Source organism: Rhopilema esculentum, chromosome 4 (genome assembly GCF_057945365.1).
Source record: "Rhopilema esculentum isolate cy_ngs chromosome 4, ASM5794536v1, whole genome shotgun sequence".
Classification (NCBI taxonomy): domain Eukaryota; kingdom Metazoa; phylum Cnidaria; class Scyphozoa; order Rhizostomeae; family Rhizostomatidae; genus Rhopilema; species Rhopilema esculentum.
The window spans coordinates 10448427-10461423 of record NC_142818.1 but is presented as its reverse complement, the minus strand read 5'-3'; the positions used below and the strand labels follow the sequence as shown (position 1 = coordinate 10461423).

The 12997-nt window shown below is 37.5% G+C and overlaps 3 protein-coding genes across 5 annotated transcripts in view; all 3 read left to right on the top strand.

Annotated features, from left to right (window-relative positions):
- The window catches only part of LOC135691340 (5-oxoprolinase), a 56368-nt gene that overhangs the window by 9965 nt on the left and 33406 nt on the right, over positions 1-12997 (top strand). The window lies entirely within an intron of this gene.
- On the top strand, positions 5745-6925 carry LOC135691344 (sulfotransferase 1E1). The gene has a single exon (XM_065209183.2). The coding sequence runs from the start codon at positions 5819-5821 to the stop codon at positions 6794-6796; it is 978 nt and encodes a 325-aa protein (XP_065065255.2). The 5' UTR covers positions 5745-5818; the 3' UTR covers positions 6797-6925.
- Positions 9316-10971, top strand: LOC135691345 (sulfotransferase 1E1-like). The gene has a single exon (XM_089113680.1). It carries the CDS (start codon positions 9814-9816, stop codon positions 10786-10788), a length of 975 nt encoding a protein of 324 aa, XP_088969806.1. The 5' UTR covers positions 9316-9813; the 3' UTR covers positions 10789-10971.

Here is a 12997-nt window from a genome sequence, read left to right as displayed (position 1 = left end):
CGGAATTTTGCCATGTCCCCTTGTTCTTTGAATATAATCAAAATAATCAGTATATAATCAGAAAGAGCAGAAAATACCATCAGTTTTCTCTCTCTTACCTGGATACCTCCTCATTCCTACATCCAGGAGTGATGCAGTCTGTTTGGTATCAAACGCATCATAGCAAATCATGATTACATAAATGGTATACAGTAGAAATATGTGTTTAAAATCTTTTACTTTGTTTGGTAAAGGGAAACTTCGTTTGGAGGGGTTGTAATAAGATGTAAACTATTACATTTAAGCACCCCCGGAGGTTTATTAATGCAGATTTATGTCCAGTGCGCCTGTACCACTGTGCGGAGTGTACCAAAACGTTGTCAATTCAAAGGGCAAATATCTTTTCTTTTTTGTCAACGGTCATATATTACTATATTATAATAATATATCACTTTAATAAAGTTTTTTACGGTTTCTTAGTTTATTCTTAATGACCCCATGGATTCTTTATAAAAAATTGCATGGAACCTCCATGCCAGTATTTCGTGTGATTTCATGTGGTCCAAAGGATCGGATTTCATGGGATCGAATTTGAAGAAAGAAGGAAGCACTCGCATGGATTAACCCGTTGTCAGTTGGAACTGAAATATCAATCAGTAACATGTAAGGGTTGTTCATGAAATACCTGGCGGGCCATTTGTACCGGAGCAAGTCTCTTGGCGCTCAGTTTCCAGGCATTCCTAAACCAGAGTCCAGGGATTGTAGGCACCTCTTTCAATTCACAAGCTTTTTGTTAAGCTTTAATCACAATCATCTCTTTGCCTGTGTTTTGCTTGATACCTTTCTGCGTGGTACCTAATGCGGCATCACTCAATGTATTTGACTGATAATGTGCCATTTGTTAATATTTTTGTTAAAAGTTTTTTTTGCCATTTTTCCGTTTAGTCTTTTTTAACCCTCTTTCAACAAAGAAAATTAATTATGTCTGAATGGGCTTTTCGTGATTGCTTGGTAAGGCCGGAATTTTGCCATGTCCCCTTGTTCTTTGAATATTATCAAAATAATCAGTATATAATCAGAAAGAGCAGAAAATACCATCAGTTTTCTCTCTCTTACCTGGATACCTCCTCATTCCTACATCCAGGAGTGATGCAGTCTGTTTGGTATCAAACGCATCATAGCAAATCATGATTACATAAATGGTATACAGTAGAAATATGTGTTTAAAATCTTTTACTTTGTTTGGTAAAGGGAAACTTCGTTTGGAGGGGTTGTAATAAGATGTAAACTATTACATTTAAGCACCCCCGGAGGTTTATTAATGCAGATTTATGTCCAGTGCGCCTGTACCACTGTGCGGAGTGTACCAAAACGTTGTCAATTCAAAGGGCAAATATCTTTTCTTTTTTGTCAACGGTCATATATTACTATATTATAATAATATATCACTTTAATAAAGTTTTTTACGGTTTCTTAGTTTATTCTTAATGACCCCATGGATTCTTTATAAAAAATTGCATGGAACCTCCATGCCAGTATTTCGTGTGATTTCATGTGGTCCAAAGGATCGGATTTCATGGGATCGAATTTGAAGAAAGAAGGAAGCACTCGCGTGGATTAACCCGTTGTCAGTTGGAACTGAAATATCAATCAGTAACATGTAAGGGTTGTTCATGAAATACCTGGCGGGCCATTTGTACCGGAGCAAGTCTCTTGGCGCTCAGTTTCCAGGCATTCCTAAACCAGAGTCCAGGGATTGTAGGCACCTCTTTCAATTCACAAGCTTTTTGTTAAGCTTTAATCACAATCATCTCTTTGCCTGTGTTTTGCTTGATACCTTTCTGCGTGGTACCTAATGCGGCATCACTCAATGTATTTGACTGATAATGTGCCATTTGTTAATATTTTTGTTAAAAGTTTTTTTTGCCATTTTTCCGTTTAGTCTTTTTTAACCCTCTTTCAACAAAGAAAATTAATTATGTCTGAATGGGCTTTTCGTGATTGCTTGGTAAGGCCGGAATTTTGCCATGTCCCCTTGTTCTTTGAATATAATCAAAATAATCAGTATATAATCAGAAAGAGCAGAAAATACCATCAGTTTTCTCTCTCTTACCTGGATACCTCCTCATTCCTACATCCAGGAGTGATGCAGTCTGTTTGGTATCAAACGCATCATAGCAAATCATGATTACATAAATGGTATACAGTAGAAATATGTGTTTAAAATCTTTCACTTTGTTTGGTAAAGGGAAACTTCGTTTGGGGGGGTTGTAATAAGATGTAAACTATTACATTTAAGCACCCCCGGAGGTTTATTAATGCAGATTTATGTCCAGTGCGCCTGTACCACTGTACGGAGTGTACCAAAACGTTGTCAATTCAAAGGGCAAATATCTTTTCTTTTTTGTCAACGGTCATATATTACTATATTATAATAATATATCACTTTAATAAAGCTTTTTACGGTTTCTTAGTTTATTCTTAATGTCTCCATGGATTTTATAAAAAAATTGCATGGAACCTCCATGCCAGTATTTCGTGTGATTTCATGTGGTCCAAAGACTATCGTTGAAATACTTCCATCACCGAAAAGATATCGATATTATAATAAGTTTCGAAATGTTTATTTGGTAAATATATGCAGATGAAATCAGCATTGCAGTCTTTCTAAATGGTATCCAAATATCTTTTGCAAACTTTTTGGATGTTGAGGGCTATATTATCATGTGGTTTAACGAAGATGGGAAGAATTCTTAAAATGCTATCCTAAAAACATTCCTATATCACCAGCCTTGGTAACAAACTGCTTCATTGATATATTTCTGTCGACGTGCTCTCGCCACTGTCTGTAAAGACTCTTTCGTAGCAAAAGGGCTCGACCAAAGCTACGCCTATTGTTTTTATAAGATAACGTCATATTTTTCCCATTGTTTTATAACAAGCATCCATTGTCCACCAAAATTTTTGGGGTGACAGCCCCTACCTCGCCCCCAGGTGTCTGCCACTGCCTTTATGTTTCTTGTCATTGTATTTGAAGGGTAGCTGAAGCAGGTGTGAAATTTGCTCCTTTGAAACCTCTAACATAATAGATGGTAATTTTGTCTGAGAATCTCTAAAAATCCCTTTGTTTTTGTGAAAATCTCATACGTTCTGGCAAGAGCATATGGCCCCGCGAAGTTTACTGGCATAAGAAGCTTCTCATTGCAGCCCGTTGTACTGCTGGTAAAATTTGCAATTTGGAATTGATACCACCAAAATACATTGTACCCGTGTCCTATGAGTGTTATACATTTTAGATATCTACATCCTGAAAATTTACATCTGATTATCGAAGCTAGTAGGAATGTTAACTACGGGGGAGGGGAGAAAGATTGCTCAAAGCTAGTAGAAAAAAACAAAATATTTTAGCGATCATTTATCAAATTTGAATAGTGTCTTTTTAGATCAAATGACTCCAGGAGAGTTCAATGATGTAATAGCTTATCTTGATGAAAACAAATAGTAACCTGGCCTAATTGTATACCATTTGGCTTCGAAATTTATTGTTTGGCCTCAACTGTCAAAATCGTAGGTCTGTTCCTGAAGAAGTTGATTATCCAGTATACCTAAAGTCATAGGAAACAGTTAATTTTTTTCTGCAACTTTTATTCCGACGTGTTTATTCTATTGTTATGAAATCTGTTGATATGAACAATACATTATATGTTTTGAACGATACTTTTTAGTAGTTTTTTAAAAATTTGGCTACCAAAAACCTTGGAGTTGGCCTCTTGGCATCTTCAGCTTGCCTCCGCTGATCAGAGGGATGTGGCAACCAGGCTAAAAATACTTTTGCTGATCTAGAGTTGACGATTTGCTAGATATTATCAAGGTTTTTACCAGCGAATAAAATACTGGCGTCATCAGTTAAGAGACGGAAACTCAGTCATTTAGAAGAGCCTTACTTATCAGTAATGTAAAACAGAAATATAAAGGGTCCAAGACAAGTCCCTTGTGGAACCTCAAATTTAATTTCTTGTTCAGATGAAGTTTTACCATTTGTAATGACTTCTTGATGTCATTTATCTAAGCATGATTCAAAGCACGAGAGAGCATCCTTCAATGCAAAAGCGTTCTAGTTTGTGTAATAAAATATCTTGACCAAGAAATATACAGCAAAAGAAACGATCCTTTTCAAAATTGCTAAATAGCTTAGATTGAAGCTCTACGATTTTTAAAGAAGTTGACTTATTTTTTTTAAAAACAATTTTTTTTCTTATATCAGTTATTCTTAAAAATCTTGCAAACCAAGAACTTATTGCTTTTTGATGAATTTAGCTAAAAATTGAAAGAATCGAAATAGAACGACCATTGTCACTTTGCAGCTTTGATTTGCCTTTATATATAGGTGTGACTTTTACAAATTTTATCTGGAAAGACGCTTTTCGAAATAAACTCATTTGAACTCATTTGGCCTCATTTAAGGCAGGTGCTGTGAATAGTCAGGCTCGCAAAGGCTTTTGCCCCTCACTTTTTTGCTAAAGTATGATATTAAGGTTTCGCCGTCAAAGGTAATTTTGGCTACCCTGGGTACCAGACTCGCTAGACTCACGCTACATAAAATAAGAGACACTGTTGTGCGGCCATGTATGAAATCTAGATTGTCTTCTTGGCCATCCAGACCTTGGATCCAGGGATCCAGGCATGCATGTGCATGCCTCACATGACAATGCCTCTTCCAAAACAAAAGGGGCAGAAACGCGCATGGAAAAGGAGCCCGGGGGTCTACCTCATCCTCGGAGAATTTCAACGAAGATTTTATTTAGAAGAAAAGAACTTATACCCCTGTCCTAGAATAAAATTCTGCAAACCTGTACTCTGGCCTGGAACAAAATTCAGGAAACTGGTGGTTTTTTGTAAGAATACTGCGAATGTTTTTTTAGTTTATTATTAAAGTCTCCCTCTTTGAGTTCACGCTTAAACCGAATAAAATCTATTTTGATGAAAAGTATTCGGAAAAAAATCTTGTTTGGGCATACCTGTGCGTTAAAAAAGACTGTACAAGTGTATAATTCTGCCCCAGATTTATACATACAATTTTTGCAGGCACATCAAATAGACCCCCTGGGAAAAGGAGACAATGCCTTTCAAAATTTAGAATCTTGATATAAAAACTGGAATATTATGGATGTGCTGGAATTCTAGGCATAGGGATAGCGGATGCTTGAACGTTTAGTGTGAATATGTCGGGATATTATTCTTCATTGAGACAGAACTGCCCGAATGGTCCTGAAATGTGATGAAATTTTGCCGGATAAAGGGTGCGGGCTACAGCTCTTCCAGCCCCTTTGACCCCTGCGCCTATAATACCAGGACCTGAAAAGTACTGGAAATTATACTGCTATTCTAGAAAAAATACTGCTATTCTTTCTACAAGAAATGCAGACTCCTGACTGGATAGCAACTCCAAACTGAACAGGCTAGCAACATTCTTGGTAAAATGTTTACAACAGAATTCAGAATGGGAAAGTTATGTATTGCCTAACTTGCAATGTCCAGTTTCAACAAGCAACTTGTTTTGTTATGGTTTCACAACACTCCTTTTTGATAAAACTTTTGCGTTTATAACTGAAAGCTGTTGTTAATTTTGCTATAAGTTTTGGTATGGCTCACAGTAAAATTTTTCATGAATCTTCAAACGTGCTTTGACGCTGACAGCCAAATGTTTGCAACTTTTGTTTAAGAGTGTGAAGACCCCCGGATGTAGAGGGAAATTTATATTCTAGGTCTGGTTTTAGTGTTTGCTGTCGTTTTTGTTCCGTTTTGCCAGGACGTGGTTGTTCATTAATCAGACAGGAAAATGGCCAACGTTCAGCTTGTGCCACTCTCTGACAGCGACACTGAGCGATTGAAGGAGGCTTACCCAACTCCATTCGTTAAATTGGGACAAAGGTTCGTGAGAACTGTGCCTGGAAACTGCATTATGCCTAAGGCCTTTGAAAAATTCAAGGATCAATATAAAAATTGGGAAGCGCGTGCAGAAGATGTTTATGTTCTTACCTTTCCAAAAAATGGCACAACCTGGGTACAAGAGCTTGTCTGGTGCCTACAGAACAACTGTGACATAGACAAAGCCAAAGCCATTGCAGCCAAGAGAAGAGTCCCATTTTTGGAAGCGCCAGTTCTTGTCGACTTTTTAGAGGCTGAGATTCGTCACCACGTTGAAGGTTACCTCGAAATGGTAGCAACCATGGATTCACCGAGAGTATTGAAATCTCACCTTCCATTTTGCCATTTTCCCGACGACTTACTCGACAAAAGCAGGGTTGTGATGTGTTTGAGAAATCCAAAAGACACAATAGTGTCATTTTTCCACCATGAAAAGTTACTTCACGTGCATGACTACAACGGTGATTTCGCAACCTACTTCGAACTCTTCATGGATAACTTGGTGGTTTTCACGCCATATTTTGAATACACCATTGAAGCTTGGAAGCGACGAAATCACCCAAATGTTTGCCTTTTGTTTTATGAAGAACTAAAAGCTGATTTGGCTGGCAATACCAGGAAGGTGGCAAAATTCCTGGGGAAGGAAATCACAGAAGAGCAAGTTGCGGTTTTAGTTGATCACTTAAGCTTTAAGAAAATGAAAGAAAATATATCTGTGAATCATGAAGATTCCCAAGATAGGAAGATCATGAACAAGGAGGGGAGCTTCATGCGAAAAGGGGAAGTAGGAGACTGGAAGAATTATTTCACTGAAGAGATGAACAAGCGAATGGATGAAGCAATTGAAAAGTATTTTAAGCCTGTTGGACTTGAATTTCGCTATGAGTAACTGCATGCGTATTTAAAATTTTCGAGGATGTAAAAATCCATCATATGGAATAGGATTGGCTGGCTTTTGTGGAATATTAATTTGTGTGTGATTAAATCCAAACGAATGAAATGAAAACATTTAGCGCAATACTTTGTTTCGTGGCCATTCAAGCTAATGTTTATCAATAATTTTTCACCTGACATTACAGACCGCATTCTCTGTGATTTGTGCGGAGAACAGAAATGCTGATATACAATTTTGCACAGACGTGATTAATGATACTTCTGTATAAAGTTTTGCTGCAGATGACAATAACTTTTCAATGAATTCTATTAGGTTTGAATCCTGAATTAACGATGAAAGTAATATAGCATAAACAAGAATAAATACTAAAAGACTAAGATTAACAGCAACGAACTGACAAGAATTAAAGAAAATAAGCCTGAAACTACGTAAAAATGATTTTTTGCTATTATCAAAAAGTCTGCACAGATAAAATGCTTTCGGATTCAATTTTTTAAAGTGAATTTATGCGGTTCATTTTACGAGTCGAAAATAATGCCGCCTGGCCTAGAAGCAGCCGAAAATAATGCAGCCAAACATGACCAAAAGATTTTCTAAAAAATAATTTTTCAATCAATCTTAACATTTGCATATATTTTATGCAAATTTGGGACTATTCACATTTGAAATTCTCAAAAATCAAGAAAATTCAAAGAAAATTGTTCTTTGCATACTTATATGTAACTGTGTAGGCCCAAACCTAGGGATTCTAGATTTGAAACCCAATAGAGTTCAAGGATTCCCAATTTAGTTATGCACTTTCAAATGTTCAGTCTTGCGAAACATAGAAAGACACCTAGAAACATGATGAGTATTGCGTTTTAGTGAGTATTGGTACTACCTTGCAAAGGCTGAATTTCTTCTATTCACATTCCAACACTCCAGCATGCCAACATTCTACGAAACGTCATTCTACGTCGGACCCAACATCCCATCATGGTTGGGTCCGACGCGAAAGAAATTTTTTGAAATTAAGCCTTCTAGAATGGCTAGAAATGCATCTCCCAGACTAAAATTGTCTATGTTTTTGTCAAATATCTTGGGATTAATCTTCTTCTATGATGTTCCTGAAAATTCTTTTTCGGATCAACGGAAAAACTGAACTGCCGAACTTTTTAAAAACTTTGAATGTTTTTAAAAATTACATGAAGTACAATTTTCTACAAAAAAGTTTATCTACCCGTCAAAATCCCAATTTTACCGACTAACATCCCAATTTTACCGACTAAAACACAAACGCCTATTCTTGGGGGGGGGGTATTACACCCACAGGGGCGGATCCAGAGCAAATTTGAAGGAGGGGCAGTCGGTAGCGGGGGCGCTGAAAAATTTTAAAAAATTTGTGACCAGAGTACGCTATACAACAATCAATCAAAATTAATTTTGGGAAGGGCCTGATAAGTCTAATGCTGTTGGTGTTGTTACAACCAACTGATGTTTTGCGCGCCAAAAGTGTAAACGGGGGTTTGTGAATTGTTGTGCCGCTAAAGCCCCGTCTGCTACCATGATTCCTGACAACAAAAATTCAAATTCCAATTCATTTTATATTCAGAAACTTAGTTAAAAATTTATAACAATAAGACAATTATATAGTTATTTACAGTCCATATAACTAATATTTTTACAATATATGGTTGCCTAGGAAGCTGAGAGGAACCGCAACACCCTCAAAAATAAGCAAATTTTCCGACAAAAGCCCTTTAAACTGTGCTTTAACCGACGACTTTGGTCGCTCGCCCCAAAACCCACGCAATTTCTGCCACATACATAGTTCAAGTAAGATTATCATGGCCCCATTCGAGCACGGGCCCCAAGATTTGACCCTCTTAAGCCCTCTTTTAAGTCACATTCTGTGGCCCTGCCGCTACCCTCTAACAAGTCCTACACTGTGCATTTTCTGTTTCATTTGTCAAAAATTCCTTATAAAAATCCTATCCAGGAATTGGGCCTGCGAGTGCACCAGCAGGCAACCATATTGCTAACGTTTCCCCCAGTATAAGGCACCCCAGTATATGGTCAAGCCCTAGTATAGGGAATGTCAATCAAAATTAAGTTCTAAAGTGCCGCCAAAGCCGTTTCGGTGCCTTGTTGTCGCGATGATAGATAGAAGTTATTTCAAGACACAGCGGCTTCTCGGCCAGTAGACATTCAGCCATAAATTCGGCAAGCGGCCATGTTGTAACCAGGCACGTAAATACTGCGGGTGTGTGGGGGGTGTCATCCAGTCGGAAAACTTAACGACTCATTGCTAACAATGAGCCATTGCGCCACGCAAGCATCCCATAATGCATTTTCAGAGTGTCTGAAATCAATTTTAGTTAATCCGTAGAAGTTTGGATAGCCTGTGCTCCAGACCCTTAAGGTTAAGGGTCTGGAGCACAGGCTATTGTTTGGATCGTCTCCACGCTCGCAAAGGCCCATTGTTTAGCATACCGTGACCACATAATAGTTCATTTCTATTCTATGTCGTGCCCATTTGGGCAAATTAGCAGATGGGAAGAACAATTGTTTGGAGGACAATAGGTTGTCAAGTGACGTATTTTTACATTGTCACTAGATGTGAAAGATTTGAAAACAACTGGAAATTGCTTGAATGTACAAAGGGAGTCAAACTCGAATTTGCTCCGCGTGACAAACCCCCGTTCACACTTTTGGCGCGCAAAACATCAGCTGGTTGTAACAACACCAACAGCATTAGACTTATCAGGCCCTTTCCCGCCCCAAAATTAATTTTGATTAATTGACCAAATTATTTTTCGTATGATATGCCGATTTTGATATGTTTTAAAGAGGGTTCAGCCGCTTAATAGTTTGTTCTTAGGGTGTTCTTGGGGGTGTTCAGCCTATTCTTGGAGTGTTCAGTCTTTTAGAAACGACGGAGGGAAATTTATATTTTAGGTCTGATTTTAGTGTTTGCTGTTGCTTTTGTTTCGTTTATTAAGGACATGGTTGTTCATTAATCAGACAGGAAAATGGCCAACGTTCAGCTTGTGCCACTCTCTGACAGCGACACTGAGCGATTGAAGGAGGCTTACCCAACTCCATTCGTTAAATTGGGACAAAAGTTCGTGAGAACTGTGCCTGGAAACTGCATTTTGCCTAAGGCCTATGAAGAATTCAAGGATCGATATAAAAATTGGGAAGTGCGCTCAGAAGATACATATATTTTTGGCTTTCCTAAAAATGGCACAACCTGGGTACAAGAGCTCGTCTGGTGCCTACAGAACAACTGTGACATTGACAAAGCCAAAGCCATTTCATTGCTGGATAGAGTCCCATTTTTGGAAGCACCAGTTATTTTTGACTTTGTGGACGAGCTTCGTTCCCGCTTTGAAGGTTTCCACGAAATGATAGCGACCATGGATTCACCGAGAGTCTTTAAATCTCACCTTCCATTTGGCCATTTACCCGACGACTTACTCGACAAAAGCAGGGTTGTGATGTGTTTGAGAAATCCAAAAGACACAGTAGTCTCGGCGTTCCACCATGAAAAATTACTTCACGTGTATGACTACAAAGGTGATTTCGCAACCTTCTTCGATCTATTCATGGATGGTCTGTTGCTTTACACGTCATATTTTGAACGCATCCAACAATTATGGAAGCAAAGAAACCACCCAAATGTTTCCATATTGTTTTATGAAGAACTAAAAGCTGATTTGGCTGGCAATATCAGAAAGGTGGCAAAATTTCTGGGGAAGGAAATCACAGAAGAGCAAGTTAGGATTTTGGTTGATCATTTGAGCTTTAAGAAAATGAAAGAAAATAAGTCTGTGAACTTCGAACCTCTTCAAGATGGAAAGATTATGAAGAAAGAAGGGAACTTCATGCGAAAAGGGGAAGTAGGAGACTGGAAGAATTATTTCACTGACGAGATGAACAAGCGAATGGATGAAGCAATTGAAAAGTATTTTAAGCCTGTTGGACTTGAATTTCGCTATGATTAACTGCATGCGTATTTGAAATTTTCGAGGATGTAGAAATCCATCATATGGAATAGGATTGGCTGGCTTTTGTAGGATATTAATTTGTTTGTGATTAAATCCAAACGAATGAAATAAAAACATTTAGCGCAATACTTTGTTTTGTGGCCACTCAAGCTAATGTTTATCAATAATTTTTCCACCTGACATTACAGACTGCATTTTCTGTGTTTTGTGCGGAGAACAGAAATGCTGATATACGACTTTGCGCAGACGTGATTAATGATACTTCTATATGAAGTTTTGCTGCAGATGACAATAATTTTTCAATAAATTCTATTAGGTTTTAATCCTGAATTAACAATGAAAGTAATATAGCATAAACAATAATAATGCCAAACATGACCAAAAGATTTTCTAGAAAATTATTTTTCATATATTTTAAAAGATGGGGCTATTTACACTTAAAATTCTCAAAAATCAAAGAAAATTCAGAGAAAATTCAGAGAAAATTGTTCTTTGCGTACTTATATGTAACTGTGTAGGCGCAAACCTAGGGATTCTACATTTGAAACTCAATAGAGTTCAAGGATTCCCAATTTAGTTATGCACTCCCAAATGTTCAGTCTTGCGAAACATAAGCCTGGTTTCCATATGATCGCAAAAAACGCAAGAAACTTTTAACAACTTTTAACCCTTCCCATTTCACCCAGCCCTTTATTCCCAAAGCCACGCCGTACCATGTTTATCCTCTTCACCCACTCAATTTAAATGCCTCCATACACTCTACAGTCCTACTTTAGTAAGCACTCTGTGTCGATTGCTACTTTTTGTTGATCGTTATAATATATATATATTTTTTATTTGTATTTCCTGACCTTTGCAACCGTGATCCTGGACGCAGGATTGCGAGGGGCGCCCACGAGAAACGGACATACCGAATTAAAGCCCCGAAATGTCCCTCTTGGGTTTCTGGCTGATGAGTTGCTTTTTTATCATTTTCTGCCCACTTACAAGCTAGTTGCTTAAAACATACAAGGGCACACACAACCACCCCCCATCTGAGTTTGAGGCTGTAACCAGGTGGTAGTGACTACTCCTTATTTCCTTTTTTCTCATTTTTCTATTTTGGGTTTTACACTGTTATTCACATATTGGTTTTTTAGTTTTTACCTTCTATGCCTATAAAAACATCTCCAGGTTTTTAAAATTTAAGGTTGACAGGTCTCCACAAATAGGCCAGTTGGCAACCCTGAGATGAATGTAGTTGTAATATATGCAGATGCTACAGGGCTCCTTGACCAAAAGAAAAAGAAAAGAAAAAGGTCTTGGTGTGAAAATAGCAGAATGTTAAATTCTCTTTCGTTACAAATCGCTTTTAATTTTCTATTCACTAATTTATTTCTACCTGTAATTACTAATTTTGATTTACTTTTCATAAGTAGGCCTAAATTAGATAAATACGAGGATGAAATTCAGGAACAAAGCAAAACTGCGACGAAAATCCAATGTTATAAGATAAATTTTTAAAATATATTAAATCAAACGAATACTAATATTTTGCTCCGACATACAGGGCTTCATCAGACCAAATAAGGTAAACTGTATACAGCTACATCTTTAAAGCCTACTGCAGATAAATTGATTATTATATCTATATTATACAGTGTCTAACTAATTTCACACTTGTAATTAAACGAATGATAAAAAATATCTCGATAAAACCGCTTATTTTGAAAATTTTCATTTTTTCTCCTAGCCGTACATATACGAAACTCAAAATTCATAAAAGTCAGCAACATCGCTTCATTATAACTAATTTCCAACTCAACCGAATTTCTAACTCTCCCACTCTTAGTCAAAGCGAACTTCAAGTCCAACAGGCTTCAAATACTTTTCAATTGTCTCATCCATTCGCCTGTTCATCTCAGGAAGCAGTGGCGGAAGTTATGGGGGTTTGGGGGGCTCGGCCCCCCCCCCCCAATCAGCGACGTCGTCGGAAAATTCGGGCTTTCGTCGGATAATTGACAACCGTTTAACGTGTCGAAATTACTCCATGTAAATGTTCTGGAAAGGAATTTTAAGCTAATCCAAGGAGCGTAATTGCCAAATTTTCTGCTCGCTTTGCTCGCAGGTGATATACATTTTCTTTTTTACCCTTTCTATAACCTCTCTGTGCCCTTTTTTGCAAAATTTGAACATATCATAGCTGATAAAATATTAGCCATTACCA